General features: G+C 49.1%; 1 protein-coding gene across 1 annotated transcript in view; it reads left to right on the top strand.

Annotated features, from left to right (window-relative positions):
• The window catches only part of adamtsl5 (ADAMTS like 5), a 34,753-nt gene extending 22,187 nt beyond the window's left edge, over positions 1–12,566 (top strand). The window contains exons 10-12 of the mRNA XM_078532348.1: positions 7,167–7,238; positions 9,684–12,384; positions 12,550–12,566. Coding sequence (XP_078388474.1) covers positions 7,167–7,238; positions 9,684–10,018 — 407 coding nt within the window. The 3' untranslated portion in view covers positions 10,019–12,384; positions 12,550–12,566. The remainder of the gene's footprint in view (positions 1–7,166; positions 7,239–9,683; positions 12,385–12,549) is intronic.
• Positions 12,567–22,499: the final 9,933 nt, after the last annotated feature.

Raw genomic sequence — 22,499 nt, 5'->3', positions numbered from 1 at the left:
TCTATGTACAGAAAGGAGAGTTGTGGGACGGGGCCTGAGACTGGAACAAGGAATGTCCCACATACTCATAAAGAGACAGGCCTAACTGGGGCCCATGCATGGTACCCATAGCCACACCTTTTATTTGGAGGAAGTGAGAGGAGTTTAAGGAGAAATTGTTCAGTGTGAGAACAAGTTCAGCCAGACGGAGGAGAGTAGTGGTGGATGGGGATTGTTCGGGCCTCTGTTCAAGGAAGAAGCTCAGGGCCCTCAGACCATCCTGGTGGGGGATGGAGGTGTAGAGGGATTGGACATCCATGGTGAAGAGGAAGCGGTTGGGGCCAGGAAACTGGAAATTGTTGATATAACATAGAGCATCAGAGGAATCGCAGATGTAGGTGGGAAGAGACTGGACAAGGGGAGAGAGAATGGAGTCAGGATAGGAAGAAATGAGTTTCGTGGGGCAGGAACAGGCTGACACGATCGGTCTGCCGGGACAGTCCTGTTTGTGGATTTTGGGAAGGAGGTAGAAGCGGGCCGTCCGAGGTTGGGAGACTATGAGGTTGGAAGCTGAGGAGTGAAGATCTCCAGAGGAGATGAGGTCAGTGACCATCCTGGAAACAATGGCTTGATGTTCGGTGGTGGGGTCATGGTCTAGGGGGAGGTAGGAGGAAGTGCCTGAGAGTTAGCACTCAGACTCTGCGAGGTAGAGGTCAGTGCTCCAGACAACAACAGCACCACCCTTGTCAGCAGGTTTGATGACAAAGTCAGGGTTGGACCTGAGAGAACGGAGTGCAGCAGGTTTAGAAGGAGACAGGTTAGAGTGGGTGAGGGGAGCAGAGAAATTGAGACAGCCGATGTCACACCAACCCTTCTCAATGAAAAGATCAAGAGCAGGTAAGAGGCCAGAGGGAGGGGTCCAGGTGGAGGGAGAATACTGGAGGCAGGTGAAAGGATCCGTTGAATCGGGGGAGGAGGACTTCTGCCCAAAGAAGTGAGCACGGAGACGAAAGTGGCAGAAGAAGAATTCAGCATCGTGCCGAGCCCGAAACTCATTGAGGTGAGGGTGTAAGGGTATGAAACTGACTCCTTTGCTGAGCACTGAACATTCAGTATCAGAGAGGGGAAGATCAGAGGAAATGGTGAATACATGGCAAGGGCTGGGGTTAGAAGAAGGGCTGGGGTCGAAGGGACAGGAAGGGGTGGTGGGTCCTGGGTGGGCGTTGGTATCAATAAGTTGTTGGAGCTTGCGTTCCTAAACACCTGAAAGGAAGAGAGAACGTTTTTGGTTAAAGCGTCGGATGAGACGAAGAATAAAATGAATCTGGGGACAAGGACAGCTTTAAGATAGGATGAGTCGGTGCTGGTGGAGGGAGAGATCGAGTGTGCTCATATGGAGGTGCATGGCACTGAGTGTGGATCTCAGGATGCAGCAAGAACAGCAGTTCAAGGAACATTGTACGTCCCGGAGATACCTGTAATCCTGGGTGTATTCAAAACATGAGGGATGGGACTTCACTTGGAATCCACATGGGGTGAGTTGGAGATGGAGGTAGTCACTGAGGAAGGAAATATGGCCGTGAAAGCGAGTTTTGGTAAACACCTTGTCAAACACCAGGAGGGATATGGAAAGCAATGAAGGTGAACAGGGCAAAAGAGACAAACGGAAATCCTGTCAGAGAGAAGAGCAGTACTTCTTCACAGTAGGCATTCCTGGAAGAGAAGTGGCAGTGAATTAAACACTAATACAAAAGCAAAATACTGCGGATGCTGGAAATCTGAAACAAAAACAGAAAATGCTGGAAAAACTCAGCAGGTCTGACAGCATCTGTGGAGAGAGAAACAGAATTAACGTTTCGAGTCCGTATGACCCTTCTTCAGAGCTCTTTGCAGCCTTCTGGACTTAACATTGAGTTCAACAACTTACAGACCATGAATTCCCTCCTCTATCTTCACCCCCTTCCTTCAGTATTCATTTTTATTTCTTATCCACTTATTTTTATTTTTATTTATTTTCATTTTTATTTTCATTTTTATTCATTGTTTTATCCCCACCTTTTATCCTATTTTCAACCTTATTTCCCCACCACTATCCTCTCCCTCCACCCCACCCCCACAAGGACCATCTGTCACTTGTTCATGTTGTTCTTCCCAGAGCGCTGACCCTTGTCCTGCTATTATCACATTCTGCTTTCTTACCTTTACGCCACTATCAGCACCTCCTTTAGTCCTTACCACTACCATTAACACTCCCTTTGTCCTTTCGTTCATGACATCTTTGTCAATCTCTCCTTTGTCCCCACCTATCGCTGACCTTCAATCCAGCTCCACCTGCCCCACCCCCACCTTAAACAGCATAAATTTCATCACATTTCCACTTCTCTTCAGCTCTGAAGAAGAGGCAGACGGACTCAAAACGTTAACTCTGTTTCTCTCTCTCCGCAGACGCTGTTGGGCCTGCTGAGTTTTTCCGGCATTTTCTGTTTTTGGTTCGGATTAGTGGTGCCTCTCCTGGGCCTGAAGCTCGGAGCTAAACTAAACTTGTCTAATTGTCCAAATGAATTGAAATATGGATCAGTGTGGGGCGGTGTTTTTTTGTTAGGATGACAAGGAGGCCACCTCATCTGTGGGGAAAGAAGAATCTAGCAGTGTGCGTACGAGTGCGAGTGTGCAAGTGCGAGTGTGCAAGTGCGAGTGTGCAAGTGTGAGTGTCTGATGTTCAAGGGGACCTCAGGGTATGGATTCACAACTTATTAAAGTATTGCATTGACAAAACCATGAAATACGAATCAAAGCACTGGTGTTCACTTCTAGACGAATATAAATGAAAAAGCAGGGGTGTTACATTTAGCACCCGCACACAGACAGACACACCCACACCTACACACACACACACAGACACAGACATGTATGCGCGCACACATGCACACATATGCGCGTTTGCGCATAGACATGAACACACGCACACACACACACACTGAAGAGAGCTGTCAGTAACAGGAGGTTGAGCCAGTCTTGTGACCCTATGTCCCAGTAATAACAGCGAGATACGGGAGAGGGAGCTGTTGTTGGTAAATCTATAACCTCTACACTCGCTGACACAGACACTGTGCACGCACAGCTGTGGTTTGCAGTTCAGGCTGCTTCACCACTGGATCCTGACTGGAGTTTAATCCTTTAAAATCTGCCTCCCAAGCTCCTAAGCTCTCGAGTGTTGACCTTTTCATACAAAAGCTGCAGGGGAGGATATGGTCCACGAGGCACGGGAAGCTGGTTAAAGAGGATTAAGTATGTCAGCTCCACTTAAAGTTAGCAAATGTAAAGCGGTATCTACCTGTTGTGAAGGACAGACCACCCCCTGTGACATCCCAAGTATCTACAATGCATCTTTAAACCTCTAGAGAAAGGAGCACTTGCGTTTCTATAGCACCTTTCATGACCTCAGGATGTCCCCAATGGCCTCACAGCCAATGAAGTACTTTTACAGGTGTAGCCACTTTTGTAATATTGAGTATGCAGCAGCCAATCTGCGCACAGCAAGATGCCATAGACAGCATCGACGAGTGGCACTCTGAGATCTTTTACACCCGCCAGAGGGAGAAGACAGAGGGCCTCAATTTAACACAACAAAAACAGAAAATGCCGGAAAAACTCTGCAGGTCTGACAGCATCTGTGGAGAGAGAAACAGAGTTAACGTTTCGAGTCCGTATGACTCTTCTTCAGATCTTACGGGTTTAAAAGGTTAACTCTGTCTCTCTCTCCACAGACGCTGTCAGACCTGCTGAGTTTTTCCGGCATTTTCTGTTTTTGTTTCAGATTTCCAGCATCCGCAGTATTTTGCTTTTATTCCATTCAATGTCTCGCCTGAAAGAGCGCCTCCAATTATTATATCACTTAACTTTACTTGACCTCTCCTCTGCCCCTACCCGCACAGTAGCTCACCATCCTGTATAGAACTAGCAGTTGGAGCCTTTGACCTTCCCTTGTTGAACTTGTTTATTTGTAAAGTCTTTTTACATCGGGAGCCCCCAGGTTAAGGTGCAAGAGCTCGACCGCAGGTAAATACAAAGGTGGAAAGAGTAAGAGAGAGAGGATGAAGGAGATTGGGAAGTTGTGTTCAGGTTGTGACAAATGTGCTCATTCTGAGGCTGAAGATGGTAAGAAGATGAGGAAATCGCTGTCTTTTGGGTGAGAGTGTGTCCACTCCTGGCTGATGTGTTGGTAAATGTTTGGCTCCATTTTACTGTCATATCATCTCCTAATATGGTGATGTGTTCATGTCTGAGAGAATGTTCCAGAATCTCTGTCTTTCTGTTTATACTGTCAAACTGCAGGAAGGTTTTTGGCAAATACTCAGTAGATGATTTATCCCCAAATGAACCAATCAAATCCCTAGTTAATTGGTGATAGTTATGAATGCCAAAGATTTTACTGCTTATGACAAGCTTAACATTTTTTTTGATCAAAATACACCTATTATTGCCAAAAACTAACAGTCTCGCTGTGATTTTCTTCAACATGAGAGGTTAGTTAACATTGAAAGGCTCCATAGAGAGTCAGGACTGAAGATTATGAACCAGCTCAAATCCATAGAAACATTTAAAAAAAAGTTACTGCCCAGAAAGAGGCCATTCAGCCCATTGTGTCTATGCTGGCCGAAGAAGAAAAAATAAAAAACTAGCCGCCCATTCTAATCCCAAAATCTGGACTCCTGGGATTGAACTTGCTACCTTTAATGGGTGAAATGAGTTTAACCCTGTTTAGTTTCGCTCCACAGCATGGACGCTTTGTGAAGGAATTACGTAGAATTTACAGCACATCTACAAGATGCATTGTAGGAATTCACCAAGCACTTTCCAAACCCACGTCCGCTACCACCTAGAAGGACAAGGGCAGCAGATACCACCATCTGGAAGTTCCCTTCCAAGCCACTCACCATCCTGACTTGGAAATATATCGCCGTTCCTTCACTGTTACTGGGTCAAAATCCTGGAGCTCCCTTCCTAACAGCACTGTGGGTGTACCTACACCACATGGACTGCAGCGGTTCAAGAAGGCAGCTCACCACCACCTTCTCAAGGGGCAACTAGGGATGGGCAATAAATGCTGGCCCAGCCAGCGAAGCCCACATCCCCGTGAATGAATAAAAAAAAAAACAGGCCTTTGGTGCAAGTGGCCCATGTTGGTGTTTCTACTCCACAGGAACCACCTCCCCAGCCCTCTTCATCTCACCCTATCAACATATCCCTCTAGTCCTTTCTCCTGCATGTCTTTCTCCGGTTTCCCCTTAACTTCATAAATGTTATTCAACTCAGCTTCTCACTGCAAGTTTTTATTTATGTACCCTTTCATAGGATGTGAGCATCCTACATTCTCACCACTCTCTGGGTGAAGGACTTTCTCTCAATTCGCTGTTGGATTTATTAGTGACTGCCTGAGTTCCCTCTGGTCTGCCCACAACTGCAAACACTCTCTCTAGCAGCAGTCCCAATTCAGAATTTAAAAACCTTGGTCAGGTTTTACATTTCCAGAGAAAAACTGGTCCAACCTTTCCTGCTCATTCAGACAAGAGATAGCATGATGAGTCTTGTTCCTGTGCTGGGGATAGAGGGAGGAGGAAGAGGCTGGGAGGATACCAGAGTACCAGGGTAAAGTAGAGGGAGGCAATGTTGTGACGTTAAGGTTGACCAGAGAAGGGCACCAAGGCACCCTATTGAGGAATGTCGAGAGGTGTGAACAGAGGCTGTCGTGAGGGCCATGTTCTGCAATGTATTGCTTCATTCATGTTGATTGAAGGCACGAAAATAAGCAATTCATAAAAGGAATGATCTTGATCTCTCTCCGTGAACAGCTGCTGCCCACTGACTATTCCCTAGCATTTTAAACTTAGTAACAGAAGGAGGCAGCTATGAGAGGGCAGTGTGTGCCAAGAGCATCTGCATGGCGCGAGATAGTTTAACGCTGCACTGGGCAAGTGCCAACATCAACTCTGGAGTCAATGGCAACCAAACAATGTAAACACCGCACTTTTAAAAATGGTGGCCGCAATCTTTGTCTCCATTGGCAACACATTTCCAAAACCAAAATAAGCAAACAGCATGCATTTCTATAGCGCCTTTCACAACCTCAGGACATCCCAAAGCATGTTACAACCAATGAAATACTTCCAAAATGTAGTCACTGTTGTAATGTAGGAAATGCAGCAACCAATTTGCACACAGCAAGTTCCCACTTGCTCAGGAATGTGATAATCACCAGATAATCTGTTTCTAGCCATGTTGGTTGAGGGATAAATATTGGGGCCAGGACACCGGGGAGATCTCCCCTGCTCTTCGAGTTACATCACAGAATCTTTTATGTCCACCAGAGAGGCCTTGGTTTCAAGTCTGACCCAAAAAAATTGGCACATCTGACAATACAGCAGTCTCTCGGTAATGCACAGGGAGTATCAGCCTAGATTTTTGTGCTCAAGTCCTGAAGTGCGACTTGAACCCAGAAACTTCTGACCCAGAGGCAAAAGTGCTATTGTTCAGGCCACTAATTGAAGAAGGGCAGAGAGATCTCACTGATGCCCTGAAGCCAATATTTATCCATCAACCAACATCACTAAAAAACAGATGATCTGGAGATTATCACGTTGTTGTTTGTGGGAGCTTGCTGTGCACAAATTGGCTGCCACGTTTCCTACAATGGTGACTGCATTTCAAAAGTACTTCAGTGGCAGTGAAGCACTCTTGGACTTTCTGAGGATGTGAAAGGTGCTATATAAATGTGGGCAAGCCTTTCTGCTCCCTTATGAAGTGAGTTTACCAATCTTGACTCAGTTCCGATATTTTTTGTTCTTTCATGGGACGTGGGCATCACTGGCTGGGCCAGCATTTATTGCCCATCCCTAGTTGCCCTTGAGAAGGTGGTGGTGAGCTGCCTCTGCAGTCTGTGTGGTGTAGGTACACCCACAGTGCTGTTAGGGAGAGAGTTCCAGGATTTTGACCCAGCGATAGTGAAGGAACGGCCGATATATTTCCAAGTCAGGATGGTGAGAGGCTTGGAGGGGAAGGTGCAGGTTTGGTTGTTCCCGTGCGTCTGCTGCCCTTGTCCTTCCAGGTGGTGGAGGCCGGGTGTGGAAGGAGCCCCGGTGAGTTTCTGAATCCTACATTGTGGTCTGTTTTCTGTTTTGGTGTCCTAGGCAACTGCGGCAAGTGTCAAAGGGTTCGTGGGAAATCAAATCGCATCAGGCAGTACTGTGAGAAAGATTTTGGTGAGTCGTTCTTCAGATATTCATTCTCTTCAATCAAACTGAATGTCACTGATCCTGCCCCATTCACAGTGATGAGTTTTCCTGCTATTTCAGCAAGGTCCACGTGTGGATTTCAAGTCAGAAATTGCTATGTAGTAGGATGTTATTCATTAGCTTCTTCTCATTGCCTCACCCTGAGGAATGAGGCACTGTAGTGTAATGGGAAAGAATGGCTGAACAGTCCCATGACTGGCTGACAGGGAGAGTTAAAAAGGGACAGGTCCATACGTCTATTAAAAGGTCTCACGGTTCCAATCGACCTCATTGGCCATCGAGCTCCCTGCAAACTGTGTAAGCTTTCTACTCCCCTATTTGTTTAGATTAAATTACTGGAGCAAAGCTGAGGCCCAAATCTAACCTGTGATGGTCAGGCTGGTTGTGGCTGGAGGTCCAGAGACTCTTTAGCCTCGAGGCTGCAAGAGTGACTTTCCCATGGGTTACGAGGGAAAAATGAGCTGGGGTCTCTACATTACACGGACCCATTTGTAGACACAAGCTAAGGACAGCAAGGTTAGATTGTGGTGCTGATGTCCACACAGGGGGAGTGGTGAGCCGCTGGAGGGGTAGGTTTGTGCTAATGGAATCTGTATTCCCATGAGTAGTCAGCACCGTCAGCTAAGCAGGGAAGAAAATGGAGAGGGGAGTAATGTTGGGTCCATTTTCAGATTTTAACTGAGTTCGCTGGGTGGGAAGTCAGTAGGATTGAGCGAAATGTTGCTTTTACACTTGTTCTGGCACAGCTGATGGTAAATGCTGAGCTGCTCAAACCCCAAAGAGAAACTTGAAACAACTGCCACAACTTGTTTCGCAATTTGTATAAATTTCGAGATGTGTGCCTTGAATTCAGCAGTAATAAGACCTCCGAGTCTCATAGGTTTCTTACAAAACTAAATTAAACCTTTATTAATAGAAGAAATGATTTTAAGCACATACCTAGACCTACAAATTACCACTATGATAACTTCTAACTCCCCTAGTTAATCTAACTCCCAGTTACATTTTCATTAAGCCAACGGTAAGACACACGGATTTTAAAAGACCCAGGCAAAGAAACGCGATACCCTGAGCCAGTCGAATTCAAAGGGGGTTTTCTTAACTTCAGTACTTTGTAGATAGCAGCTTGAGGCTTAGGTGCTGGAGGTTTTTCACACTTATTTTAGATCTTAGGATGCCTTCCCTTACACACAGCCTTCTCTCCTTTATACATATTTTCCCCTTTGAATGCAAATTCCCGTTGTTTCACTCTGTCTTTGTCCTTTACCTATCTAATAATAAAAAACTCTCATAGTACCAATTTTACCAATAATAATTGGGAAAAATAAAACCACCGTGTCTTAACTTCTCCTGGCTAGGTGAAACATTTCACCCCTCTTTTGACTTCAAGCTCGTCTGGTTTATTTAAAAATGCAAATGTTCTCTTTACACCTCACATTCTAAACTTACCTCATGTTTACCTACTTAATCCTTCAAACCTAGCTTATCTCCTGATACATCAAAGGCTTCCAACCAGCTGTCTTTAATTCAATTAAGTCTCCCCGCCCGCCCCCCTCCCACACACACACACACAGACCTCACTATTAATTTACTTATCAATAAATTCCAATAACATTATGAAAATTATGATATCTTCCTGCCATACTCTGCTTGCTATTGGTGGGGAGGATTTTTGGCTCGGTGAGCGGGGTGGGAGGTGGGAGGGCCCCCTCACCAAGGTGTAAAAATGACGCAGGGGTGATGTCGGGCGTGCGTCCTGATGTCACCGCGCGTCGTGTAGATTTTCAGTTCGGCGGGCGCCCGGCCGACTCAGCTGCGCGCCCGCCAAACTGTCAAAGGCCTGTTAAGGCCATTAATGAACTAACTGACCCTATTGAGAAAGCTGCCTGACCAACTTTAAGGGTTGGCGGGCGGGGGGGGGACAGGTGAAGAGCCCAGGCGGCCTTCGCATTTTTCATGGAACCTCATCCACGGGCGGGATGAGGTTTCATGAAGGGTTTATAAATTAAATCAATTTTTCCATTACCGTTTATCGACATGTCCCAGCTCATGTGACACTGTCACATGAGGGGGCAGGTCTTAAATTTTATTTTTTTCTTTATTAAAATTTTTAACACCTCTGTGCCTCAGGGAGATTTCTGCGCTCTTTCGCGCGCATGCTGGGCGGACCTTAATCGGCTTACCCATGTAAAATGATAGCGTGGACTCGACCGGGGGCACTGACCGGGTATGCGCCCGCTTGCACCCAGCCCCATTCAAACCCCCGACGGTGGTGGGGGGGGAGAATTCTCTCCGATGTCTATTTACTTGAGTGAGGGAGGAATGGAATCAGATGGTGTGTAAACAGCACAGCTACTCCTAACCCCATCAGTTTCACAATGTCGCTGAACCTTCTTTTTCTTTTCCTTTCAGTTTTGCACGTGAAGATTATTAGCAAGAGAATTGTCGGATCGGAGACGCGCTACGATACTCGTGTGGTGATGACCTACAAGAAAAGGTTTGCTGTCCTAAGGCGGGAATTCCTGTGGGTCCCAAACATCTGCGACTGTCCCAGACTCTTCACCATGAGGGAGTACGTGGTGATGGCGCTGAGACACGTGAACTATGAACGGACACTGAACAGGATTCTGCTGGAGGCAGACAGCTTCGTCCGAACCTACAGGCCCCGGGAGGACAAACTCATGAAGGGGCTGGACAAGGAGTGTGAGAAGCAGGGATACCAGCTCGGGCTGAATTCACCTGGATAAGACTCAAACCAACATCACTGTGGTCTGCAGGCATTAACACACTCACCTTGTGCAGACTGAGTGAGACTTGACTTGAGATCGATTGAGATGACGATGGGATCTCTGGCACTTTAAAGTTGGGCGGCAAACAGGCATCAAACTCAGGATCAGGTGGCTCTACAGACTGGTTAGAAACTTCACATTGGGCATTCTACACTCCTGAAAGTGTTTGCTACACCTTCGCACAGCAGAGATACCAAGAGCCAAACTGATCCTTGGTTTTATGTTGCTCTGTTTGCACTGAGTGGTGTTAAAACCTTGTCTCTCCTGACCAAGTGACATCCTCTAAGCTGTGTAATGAAGTCAATTGAATTTTTTGTTCCACAGGAAGGTTAGAGGGAAGAGTTTTGGTCTTTAAACCCACCTGAACTCAGTGCTGTCAAGGCCGTACTTGACAGATTGGGTTAATGTTGACAATTGCAGCCAAAAGCAGAAATGGATTGGACTGTATGAATTGGAAAGTGTTCAGTTTGGGGTAGGTCTGAAATTACTGACATCACAGGAGAAACTTCAGACAGAAAGGATCTCAGATTTTTGAGCTTCAGAACAAAGGGTCTGAATCCCTAGCGACCCATTCCTCACTGGGGAATGTAGGCTTCATTGCACCTGACATAAACCTGCCTGTAGGTTTGCAACATAGAATCACCCACAGGATGATATTAACTCATAATCAGGGTCACAAACTGCACCTACTGCTTGATAAGAGACTGGTCATCACCTGATAACTGAGCTGATGCACTACAGGGACTCACCAAGGCTCCTTAGGCAGCACCTTCCAAACCCACGACCACTACCACCTAGAAGGACAAGGGCAGCAGACACATGGGAACACCACCACCTGGAAGTTCCCGTCCAAGTCACTCACCATCCTGACTTGGAAATATATCGCTGTTCCTTCACTGTCACCGGGTCAAAGTCTTGGAACTCCCTCCCTAACAGCACTGTGGGTGTACCTGCATGGTACACATGGACTGCAGCGGTTCAAGAAGGCAGCTCACCACCGCCTTCCCAAGGGCAACTAGGGATGGGCAATAAATGCTGGCCCAGCCAGCGACTCCGTGAATGAATAAAAAAGAAAGGTGTTTGATTTCTCTCACTTTCTCTCTCTAATTCTACCCAATACTGTAACCAGTGCTAATGTCTACAGCCAGTCACACTCTCACCTCTGGCTCAGAAGGTTGATGGTTCTAGTCCCACCTCAGAGGCTTGAACTTAAAATCCAGGCTGTCACTCTTCTGCAATACTGAGGGAGTGCTGCACTGTCAGAGATGCTGTCTTTCAGATGAGATGTTAAACTGAGGCTCCATTTGCCCCCTCAGGTGGAAGTAAAAGATTCCACAGTGTGATTTTGAAGACGGGTAGGAGAGGTCTCCCTGGCCATTATTTATTCCTCAAGTAAAACGATGACCTGGTGATTATCACATTGCTGTTTGTGGGAGCTTGCTGTGTGCAAATTGGCTGCCATGTTTCCTACATTACAGCAGTGACAATGTTTCAAACAAAAGTACTTCATTGGCTGTAATGCTCTGTAGTTGTGGAAGGCACTAGTTTACAAATTATCCTGTCTTAATCCAGACTGCTCTCCTGTTTAACTCATAACCATGTACAAATCAAAGTTGGGACTGTTTTCCTTGGAGAAAAGAAGGCTGGGAGGAGATTTGATAGAGGTGTTCAGGATACTGAGGGGTCTGGACAGAGTAGATAGGGAAAGGATCGAGAACAAGGGGGCACAGATTTAAAGAAATTGGCAAAAGAAGCAAAAGCAGCAGGATGCAGATAGTTTTCACCAGCGAGTGGTTAGAATCTGGAATGCACTGCCTGAGAGTGTGGTGGAGACAGGGTCAATCGAGTGGTTAGGATCTGGAATGCACTGCCTGAAAGTGTGGTGGAGACAGGGTCAATCGAGTGGTTAGGATCTAGAATGCACTGCCTGAGAGTGTGTGGGAGACAGGGCCAATCGAGTGGTTAGGATCTGGAATGCACTGTCTGAGAGTGTGTGGGAGACAGGGTCAATCGAGTGGTTAGGGTCTGGAATGCACTGCCTGAAAGTGTGGTGGAGACAGGGTCAATCGAGTGGTTAGGATCTAGAATGCACTGCCTGAGAGTGTGTGGGAGACAGGGTCAATCGAGTGGTTAGGGTCTGGAATGCACTGCCTGAGAGTGTGGTGGAGACAGGGTCAATCGAGTGGATAGGATCTGGAATGCACTGCCTGAGAGTGTGGTGGAGACAGGGTCAATCGAGTGGTTAGGGTCTGGAATGCACTGCCTGAGAGTGTGGTGGAGACAGGGTCAATCGAGTGGATAGGATCTGGAATGCACTGCCTGAGGTGTGGTGGAGGTAGGTTCAATCGAGTGGTTAGGATCTGGAATGCACTGTCTGAGAGTGTGGAGGAGACAGGGTCAATCGAGTGGTTGGGGTCTGGAATGCACTGTGAGAGTTTGTGGGAGACAGGGTCAATCGAGTGCTTAGCATCTGGAATGCACTGTCTGAGAGTGTGTGGGAGACAGGGCCAATCGAGTGGTTAGGGTCTGGAATGCACTGTCTGAGAGTGTGTGGGAGACAGGGCCAATCGAGTGGTTAGGGTCTGGAATGCACTGTCTGAGAGTGTGGTGGAGACAGGGTCAATCAAGTGGTTAGCATCTGGAATGCACTGCCTGAGAGTGTGGTGGAGACAGGGTCAATCGAGTGGTTAGGATCTGGAATGCGCTGCCTGAGAGTGTGGTGAAGACAGGGTCAATCGAGGCGTTAGGGTCTGGAATGCACTGCCTGAGAGTGTGGTGGAGACAGGGTCAATTGAGTGGTTAGCATCTGGAATGCATTGCCTGAGAGTGTGGTGAAGACAGGGTCAATCGAGGCGTTAGGATCTGGAATGCACTGCCTGAGAGTGTGGTGGAGACAGGGTCAATCGAGTGGTTAGCATCTGGAATGCATTGCCTGAGAGTGTGGTGGAGACAGGGTCAATCGAGGCGTTAGGGTCTGGAATGCAATGCCTGAGAGTGTGGTGGAGACAGGGTCAATCGAGTGGTTAGCATCTGGAATGCACTGCCTGAGAGTGTGGTGGAGACAGGGTCAATCGAGGCATTAGGGTCTGGAATGCACTGCCTGAGAGTGTGGGTGAGACAGGGTCAATCGAGGCATTAGGGTCTGGAATGCACTGCCTGAGAGTGTGGGGAGACAGGGTCAATCGAGGTATTAGGGTCTGGAATGCACTGCCTGAGAGTGTGTGGGAGACAGGGTCAATCGAGTGGTTAGGGTCTGGAATGCACTGTCTGAGAGTGTGTGGGAGACAGGGTCATTCGAGTGGTTAGGATCTGGAATGCACTGCCTGAGAGTGTGTGGGAGACAGGGTCAATCGAGTGGTTAGGGTCTGGAATGCACTGCCTGAGAGTGTGTGGGAGACAGGGTCAATCGAGTGGTTAGGGTCTGGAATGCACTGTCTGACAGTGTGGTGGAGACAGGGTCAATCGAGTGGTTAGGGTCTGGAATGCACTGCCTGAGAGTGTGGTGGAGACAGGGTCATTCGAGTGGTTAGGGTCTGGAATGCACTGCCTGAGAGTGTGTGGGAGACAGGGTCAATCTAGTGGTTAGGATCTGGAATGCACTGCCTGAGAGATGGTGGAGACAGGGTCAATCGAGTGGTTAGGGTCTGGAATGCACTGCCTGAGAGTGTGTGGGAGACAGGGTCAATCTAGTGGTTAGGATCTGGAATGCACTGCCTGAGAGATGGTGGAGACAGGGTCAATCGAGTGGTTAGGGTCTGGAATGCACTGCCTGAGAGTGTGGTGGAGACAGGGTCAATCGAGGCTCTCAAAAGTGATTGAAACTGTTACCTGGAAAGGAAGAATGTGCAGAGTTATGGGGAATGGCACTGGGTGAGTTGCTCATTTGGAGAGCTGGTGCAGACACAATGGGCTGAATAGCCTCCTCCTGTGCTGTAACCATTCTGTGCTTCGGTGAAATCAGGAGTGAGTGGTTGGAACAGATGGCAAACCCCTGTAGGGAATATTCCTTAACAACACATGAACAGAAAGCAGTCAAGTGAATACAAGGCTATTGAAGGCTTTTTTTTCTCTTATGATATACACGTTGGACTATATATAATACACGACTAAACCCATATGCACTGAATTTACACTGATGTTTCAGAAGGTGTAGTTCAAGCAGATTAAATAACCATTAATAATTGTGCGTGTGTGAGTGAGTGATGGAGTGTGTAAATGAGTCAGGGAGTGAGGGAGTGTGTAAGTGAGTCAGGGAGTGAGGGAGTGTGTAAGTGAGTCAGGGAGTGAGGGAGTGTGTAAATGAGTCAGGGAGTGAGGGAGTGTGTAAATGAGTCAGGGAGTGATGGAGTGTGTAAATGAGTGAAGGAGCGAGGGAGTGTGTAAATGAGTCAGGGAGCGAGGGAGTGTGTAAATGAGTCAGGGAGCGAGGGAGTGTGTAAATGAGTTAGGGAGCGAGGGAGTGTGTAAATGAATCAGGGAGCGAGGGAGTGTGTAAATGAGTCAGGGAGCGAGGGAGTGTGTAAATGAGCGAGGGAGCGAGGGAGTGTGTAAATGAGTCAGGGAGCGAGGGAGTGTGTAAATGAGTGAGGGAGCGAGGGAGTGTGTAAATGAGTCAGGGAGCGAGGGAGTGTGTAAATGAGCCAGGGAGCGAGGGAGTGTGTAAATGAGTCAGGGAGCGAGGGAGTGTGTAAATGAGTCAGGGAGTGAGGGAGTGTGTAAATGAGCCAGGGAGCGAGGGAGTGTGTAAATGAGTCAGGGAGCGAGGGAGTGTGTAAATGAGTCAGTGAGTGAGGGAGTGTGTAAATGACTCAGGGAGTGAGTAAATGAATCATGGAGTGAGGGAGTGTGTAAATGACTCAGGGAGTGAGGGGGTGAGTAAATGACTCAGGGAGCAAGGGGGTGAGTAATTGAGTGAGGGAGTGCGTCAGGGAGCGAGGGAGTGTGTAAATGAGTCAGGGAGCGAGGGAGTGTGTAAATGAGTCAGGGAGTGAGGGGGTGAGTAAATGAGTGAGGGGGTGAGTAAATGAGTGAGGGAGTGCGTCAGGGAGTGAGGGGGAGTTAATGAGTGAGGGGGTGAGTCAGGGAGTGAGGGGGTGAGTTAATGAGTGAGGGGGTGAGTTAATGAGTGAGGGAGTGTGTAAATGAGTGAGGGAGCGAGGGAGTGAGTAATTGAGTGAGGGAGTGCGTCAGGGAGTGAGGGAGTGAATTCAGGCACTGTACAAGTGCAGCCTGAACATTTTGAGGAGATGAAAGAACTTTATTCTGTTTTATTGATTTTTTTAAAAATGTGTTAAATTTGCAAACTGGCAAGTGTCACAAGATTTTAAATGGTGGCTGGTTAGGGATCGAGTTCTGTGTTAGAAACTCAATGTACAAATCCCTATATAGATATCTGTGCACAGTTCAAATGAAAGCAAAGTATTTATTGGAAAACATATTGTATTTCAGTAATTTAATAATGTGAAGTAAGAGTGAGAGAGATTCAAGCGATGAGCAGCTAAGGGAGGGGGTGAAGGGCTGGCGAGGGGCATAAGAGGGAGGCTGGGAGAGGTGGACCTGTCTGGGGAGGAAAAGAGGGCTGGTGAGGGCAGGAAAGGGGCAGGGAGGCATATCAAGGACCCCTGAGCTGAGGTTTGTATTCTCCCCCTGTCTGAATTGTGTGTGCAGGCTGCAGGAATATCCAGTTTGAACCCCACGTCAGCCTTGAAACCAGCAAGAACGAACCCAATAAATAAATAGATTAAAGAAAAGCCTTGTTTCTTTTCTAAATGTGCCTATTCTGTCGGGAGGAACAATGACCTGTAAATAGCCCATCCCGCATCTTCCTATTGGAGCGAGGAGGAATTTTGCGACTGGGCGGGATTCACCAGCCCCACCCCCCACCGGGATCGTCCAGTCCGGCCGAAGTGGACCGTGGATGAAGAAGATGTAGTCGGAGTGGCTGGGGCTGAGCACGATGAGTCCAGCAGTGAGTCCGAGGATGAGGACGCACAGGGAAATGATGAGGGGGCACAGGCTGACCCGGGCATACTCCAGGGAGGGAGGGACACCCAGGACACTCTAACCCAAGGAACCTTTAGCTAGCACAGCACCTAGGGATGTGCAACACAAGCCTGGCCTGTGGCCTCCATCCTGGAGACCTGATCTGTCTGGATAGGAGGATTGGCGATGGGCGCAGTCAATAAATCTGAAAGACACACAAATCACTCATCCAATCTCAGGAATCCATGCACCTTCCCAAATAAAGAGGCACCCACAGCCATTTGAGACAACATAAATTTACTATTGTAACCAAAGTCTTCACATGGCAGAAATAAAATGGTGTTGGACTTCAAACAAAGCTCCAAACAGCTCATGATGGGGAGGGGGCAACAGAAAAGCACCAGTGATGAACCCGGGGGGTGCCTGAGGTGCCTTCAGCTTTTGTTTGCGGGTGCTACATCTTTGTGGTGCCCCCTCGCTGGCACTGGTATCTGAGCCAGCCGGCTCTCTCTGATGTCCTGTTGGCCTCGATGACCTTGGCGGATGTCCTCTGGCCCGTGGGGCCTGTGATGGACCCCCCTACGAGGGAGTGGCCAGTTCCACAGCTGGCACCTCCCCAGTCATCACAGCCTCATTGGGTGCCTCGGTCACTGGCAGAGGGGAGGAGGAGCTGCTGCCCTCAGCCGGAGCGCCCTGAGAGACGCCAACAGAGACGACAGGGCAGCTGCTCCGCCGACGTGAGGTCTATTTGGCCCCCCCTGCTCACCATAGATGGGTGGGCACCGAGGTGGGATACCTGGTGCCCAAACCACCGCCCACACGGGCACTGAGCAGACGAGGTCATTGCCCCTGTGAGGGTGTGCAGGCCTGAGCACAACCACAGGAACCCCTGCTCCTGTCCCTGGAGCTGCTTCTCCATGAGAGTCGCCAATCTCTCCACGGAGGAAGCTTGGCACTCAGCTAAGAGGGTCAATGCATCGGCCAAGGCCCATGTAGACCCCTCCACCACTGACACTGAGCCAAGCAGAGCCTCATGTATCTTCACCAGATGTTCCCGAGCACCCGGCCACATGTCAGCACTTGGCTGCATCGCCCATGACTCCAGAGACTCATCATCTGCCCTGGACTGGGCATGTGCCTGGGCCCCTTCAGTCCTCCGACTGCTGGCACCATGGGCACTCTCTGTCTCCGCCAGCACCTCCAGCGACTGTGAAGTGCTCTCACCTCTTTGACCTGGGACACTAGCCGAAGATATGATGCCCACCAAGATGCCAGCATTTGCGCTGGTGCCTGCCTGGCAGAGATGGTGTAACATTTCTAATGCCCCTCAGATGTCAGACAGGGTCCCTGCTGCTCCAGCTCCCGGCCCTGTGCTGATAATGCTGAAAGGAAGAGTAAGAACATTCGATCAGTGAGCCTGCGGGTAATGTCAATGTCCATGCCTGTCCCCCGGATCATCATTCCACATGCACTGGGCAAGCCATGTTGGTTACGTCACTCAGATGTGAACCCTTGGTTCCTGCACAAGATAAAGGCAGGTGTCTCAATCCAGGGCCCCTTCCCTGTGCATTGTGTAACCTTCAGACCAAAGTGCTGGTCCGGCTTCACTCTCACTGGACACGTTACTGATGCCTGCACCTCAATGGTGCTTGTCATTGCTGCCAGAATGTCATGGGCAGGCATCACAGAGTCCCATCATTCTCTCCGTGTGCTCTCAGCACCTTTGAGGCGGGGCTGGGCCCCCATCTCTTCAGCATCTGTGACCAGTGACGCTGCTCCTGAAGGGGTCAGGTTCTGAAGGCTGACAAAGGATCAGGTGCATTTAAAGTTTCACAGCTGCATCTCCATGACCCTGATCACAGAGCGCAAGCGAGCTGCCCTCAGCCAGACAGGAGTCAGACATTCTCAGAGGCTATGTGAGGATCTATACAGTGTCCTCACTGCATCTCCTCATCATCCTCCTGGAATCTAGTGAGTATTAGGGCCTCCGCTGTGTCTCCATGACATGAGCCTGAGCACTGAGGGTATGTGTACTGCCAGGAGTCAAACGTTCACAGATGCAACGTGAGGCTGTTCTCACTGCATCTCGTCATTATCCTTCACCAACCTTACGGCTATGAGGGCCTCCAGAGGGCGCCTGCCTTGTCTGGCCAGTGCGAGGGCCTCATCGCTGGTATCCCTGTCTTCGAGGACCTCATCATCATCATCCCCTTTGATGTCCTCCTCATCGGAGGATATGTGCAGCTCCTCCATCTCCCCCTCAGCCAGGTCCTCCATTTGTTGCAGTGCCAGGTTGTGGAGCGTGCAGCAAGTGACGATGATGTACGACACCCTCTGGGGAGTGTATTCCAGTCTCCGCTGGACCTGTTGAGGCACATGAACCTCATTTTCAAGATGCCTATCGTTTGCTCCACCAAAGCCTGGTTCGCGGCATGAGCCTCGTTATATTGTCGCTCTGCTACAGTCCGAGGCCACTGCACAGACATCATCAGCCACGTCCTCTGTGGGTAACCCTTGTCCCCGAGGAGCCAACCCAGCAGCCTCTCTGGACCCTGGACGATGTCAAGGATCTGAGACCTGCTAAGGGTGTAGGAGCTGGGGACGCTCCCTGGGAATGGTGTGCAGACGTGTAGGATGTGTTTGTGGTGGTCGCACAGCAGCTGAACATTCGGCAAGTGGAAGCGCATGCAGTGGATGTAGTTGACTGCTTGTTGCCATGGAGATCTGAGCGCCACATGAGTGCTGGTGATGGCGCCCTGCACGTGTGGGAAACCAGAGATCTGTGTAAGTCCCAGCGCTCTTGCTCCCTGGCTTTCCTGATCCTGGGTGAAATGCAGAAGGTTCTGTGCCTTCATGAAGATGGCGTCCATGACCTCCTGGATACACTTGTGCGTGGAGGCTTGCGAGATCCTACACAGGTCACCTGTGGAGCCCTGGCAGGAGCCTCTGGCGTAAGGATTGAGCGCTGCGGCCACTTTCACAGCCACCGGCAGTGGATGCCCTCCATGTGCCTATGGTGCCAAATCCAGCAGCAGCTGACAGATGTGACCGACCAGTTCCCTAGACATGTGGAATCTTTGGCGACACTGGCTCTCGGTCATCTGCAGGAATGACAAGCGCTGTCCATGGACCCTGTCTAGCGAGGCGCCTACAGGCGACAGCTGTCTGTATCTTCAGCTGTGTGCACAGCAGACCCTGTCACCCCTTCACCTTGAGGGAGGTGCTCCTCCCTTTACTGAGCCAGACTCCTCCACCACTCTCTTCTCCTTCTCCTCTGGTCTGGAAGCCATGAAGCCCCCCACAGTCTGCACTCCAGGGGGGAACAATTCTGCAGCATTCGGTGGCTCTTTCATGCTTTCACAGTGTTTGAGTGGGCAGAGGCCCAACACCAAGCACGACAATGTAATGGCAAAGCGGTACTGGTAAGAGACCCTGGGTAATGCTCTGGGGACCAGCGTTCGAATCCCACCACAGCAGATGGTGAAATTTGAATTCAATAAATATCTGGAATTTGAAGTCTAATGATGGCCACAATCTAGATGACAATGAAATGATTGGCCCCTTAAGGAAATCTGCCGTCCTTACCCGGTCTGGCCCATGTGCGACTCCAGACCCACAGCAATGTGGTTGACTCTGAAATGGCCTAACAAGTTGCATCAAGCCACAGAAGCGCTGCGCAAGGTTGTGTGAGCTCTCCTTCGTGTTCAGGTCGCCAGGTACAGGCCTTTTAAAGGCAGCGATGAAGTCAGGGCAGTAAATTTGATGTCCCGGTGTACAGCACAATTATGAGACGCAAACACCTGTGTGTATCTGCGTTTGTGTCTGTGTCTGTGCCTGTGTGTCTATGTCTGTCTCAGTGTATCTGTGCCTGTGTGTCTATGTCTGTGCCTGTGTGTCTATGTCTGTCCCAGTGTATCTGTGTCAGTGTGTCGATGTCTGTGCCTGTGTGTCTATGTCTGTCTCAGTGTATCTGTGTTTGTGTGTCTGTGCCTGTGTCTATGTCTGTCTCAGTGTATTTGTGCCTGTGTGTCTATGTCTGTCTCAGTGTATCTGTGTCAGTGTGTCTATGTCTATGCCTGTATGTCTATGTCTGTCTCAGTGTATCTGTGTCTGTGTGTCTATGTCTGTCTCAGTGTATCTGTGTCTGTGTGTCTATGTCTGTGCCTGTATGTCTATGTCTGTCTCAGTGTATCTGTGTCTGTGTGTCTATGTCTGTGCCTTTGTGACTATATCTGTTTCAGTGTATCTGTGTCAGTGTGTCTATGTCTGTGCCTGTATGTCTATGTCTGTCTCAGTGTATCTGTGTCTGTGTGTCTATGTCTGTGCCTGTGTGTCTATGTCTGTCTCAGTGTATCTGTGTCTGTGTGTCTATGTCTGTGCCTGTGTGTCTATGTCTGTCTCAGTGTATCTGTGTCTGTGTGTCTATGTCTGTGCCTGTGTGTCTATGTCTGTCTCAGTGTATCTGTGTCTGTGTGTCTAAGTCTGTGCATGTGTGTCTATGTCCGTCTCAGTGTATCTGTGTCTGTGTGTCTGTGCCTGTGTGTCTATGTTTGTCTCAGTGTATCTGTATCTGTGCCAGTGTGTCTATGTCTATGTCTGTGTGTCTATGTCTGTGCCTGTGGGTGGAATTTTACGGTCACACTGAAGTCAACAGGTATTTGAACGACTCTCTGCATTTTATGGCTCTCCCCACCCCCCACCCCCACCCCCACCTCCCAATGCAACCGGGCAGTAAAATTCTGTCCTCTGTGTCTGTCTGTGTCAGTGTCTCTCTGCCTGTGTCAGTGTCTCTCTGCCTGTGTCAGTGTGTCTGTGTCAGTGTCTGTCTGTCTGTGTCAGCGTCTCTCTGCCTGTGTCAGTGTCTCTCTGCCTGTGTCAGTGTCTCTCTGTCTGTGTCAGTGTGTCTGTGTCAGTGTATATGACTGATTTGTCATCTTGAACGAGGCATACCCTTGAACTCCAGGGGTTTCTGAAACAATCTGTAGGCTCTGAATCCCAAGCCAGGTGTTGCCCTGCCAATGCCAGCCCAGAGCACAGTGTGGTGTCAGTGTGTAGTGCTGCTGAACGTATTTGAAAATGTTGCTGCTTTGTTTTACTTTGATAGGAAAGTTGTGCCCATTCCATGAGAGAGCAATAGAGTGTGACAAAGCAGCCGACTTGATCGGCACCCCATCCACAAACATTCACTCCCTCCATCACCAATGCAGCAGCAGTGTGTGTACCATCTACAAGATGCACAGCAGGAACTCACCAAGGCGCCTTAGACAGCACCTTCCAAACCCATGACCTCTACCATCTAGAAGGACGAGGACAGCAGATAGATGGGAACACCACCACCTGGAAGTCCCCCTCCAAGTCACTCACCATCCTGACTTGGAAATATATCGCCGTTCCTTCACTGTCGTTGGGTCAAAATCCTGGAACTCCCTCCCTAACAGCACTGTGGGTGTACCTACACCACAGGGACTGCAGCGGTTCAAGAAGGCAGCTCAACACCACCTTCTCAAGGGCAACTGGGGATGGGCAATAAATGTTGGCCCAGCCAGTGACACCCACATCCCGTGAATGGATAAAAAGAAAACGAATCATTTCGGGAATGTGGAAGGTAGATAATTTAACAGTTAAGCAGCTTAAAAAGTAACCAGTGGAATTTTAATGGCTAATAGTAAATATTTATTTGCTGATGTATATCCGTGTTACATGACAGAGGGTCAAAGGTGAAATCAGTTACATGGCCTCTCCCTGGTGGAAGACGGAGGCTCTCACTACAGAGTTAGAACAGGAGGGGAGCCCACAATGCAGAAGCCCAGTTAGAGTGAACACCTTCAGGAGAGAGGGGCTGGGGAGAGGAGGGTGAGGCGGGGGGGAGGGTGGGATGCACGGAGAGGAGAATAAAAGGGGTGGAATGGGATTGAAGGGACAACAGGAGAGGAAATCAGGGGAGAGGAAAGGATGAAGGGGAAGGACTGGAGGGGAGTGAAGAGAAAGAGGGAAAAGGGAGGGGAGAAGGGAGGGGGGGGGGGGAAGAGGAAGGGAGAAGAGAATGGAAAGTACCAAAAATATTTTAACCCACTGTTGCTCCCCCCACAGGAACAGGAGACCATTCAGCCCATCGAACCTGTTACACAGGAACAGGAGGAGGCCATTCAGCCCCTCAAACCTGTTACACAGGAACAGGAGACCATTCAGCCCATCGAACCTGTTACACAGGAACAGGAGGCCATTCAGCCCCTCAAACCTGTTACACAGGAACAGGAGGCTATTCAGCCCCTCAAACCTGTTACACAGGAACAGGAGGAGGCCATTCAGCCCCTCAAACTTGTTACACAGGAACAGGAGGAGGCCATTCAGTCCCTCAAACCTGTTACACAGGAACAGGAGGAGGCCATTCAGCCCCTCAAACCTGTTACACGGGAACAGGAGGAGGCCATTCAGTCCCTCAAACCTGTTACACAGG

The sequence above is a fragment of the Cetorhinus maximus genome, chromosome 30 (genome assembly GCF_964194155.1).
Source record: "Cetorhinus maximus chromosome 30, sCetMax3.hap1.1, whole genome shotgun sequence".
In the NCBI taxonomy this organism is placed as follows: Eukaryota; Metazoa; Chordata; class Chondrichthyes; order Lamniformes; family Cetorhinidae; genus Cetorhinus; species Cetorhinus maximus.
Note: the sequence above shows the minus strand (reverse complement) of the source record. Positions and strands in the feature narration are given on the sequence as shown.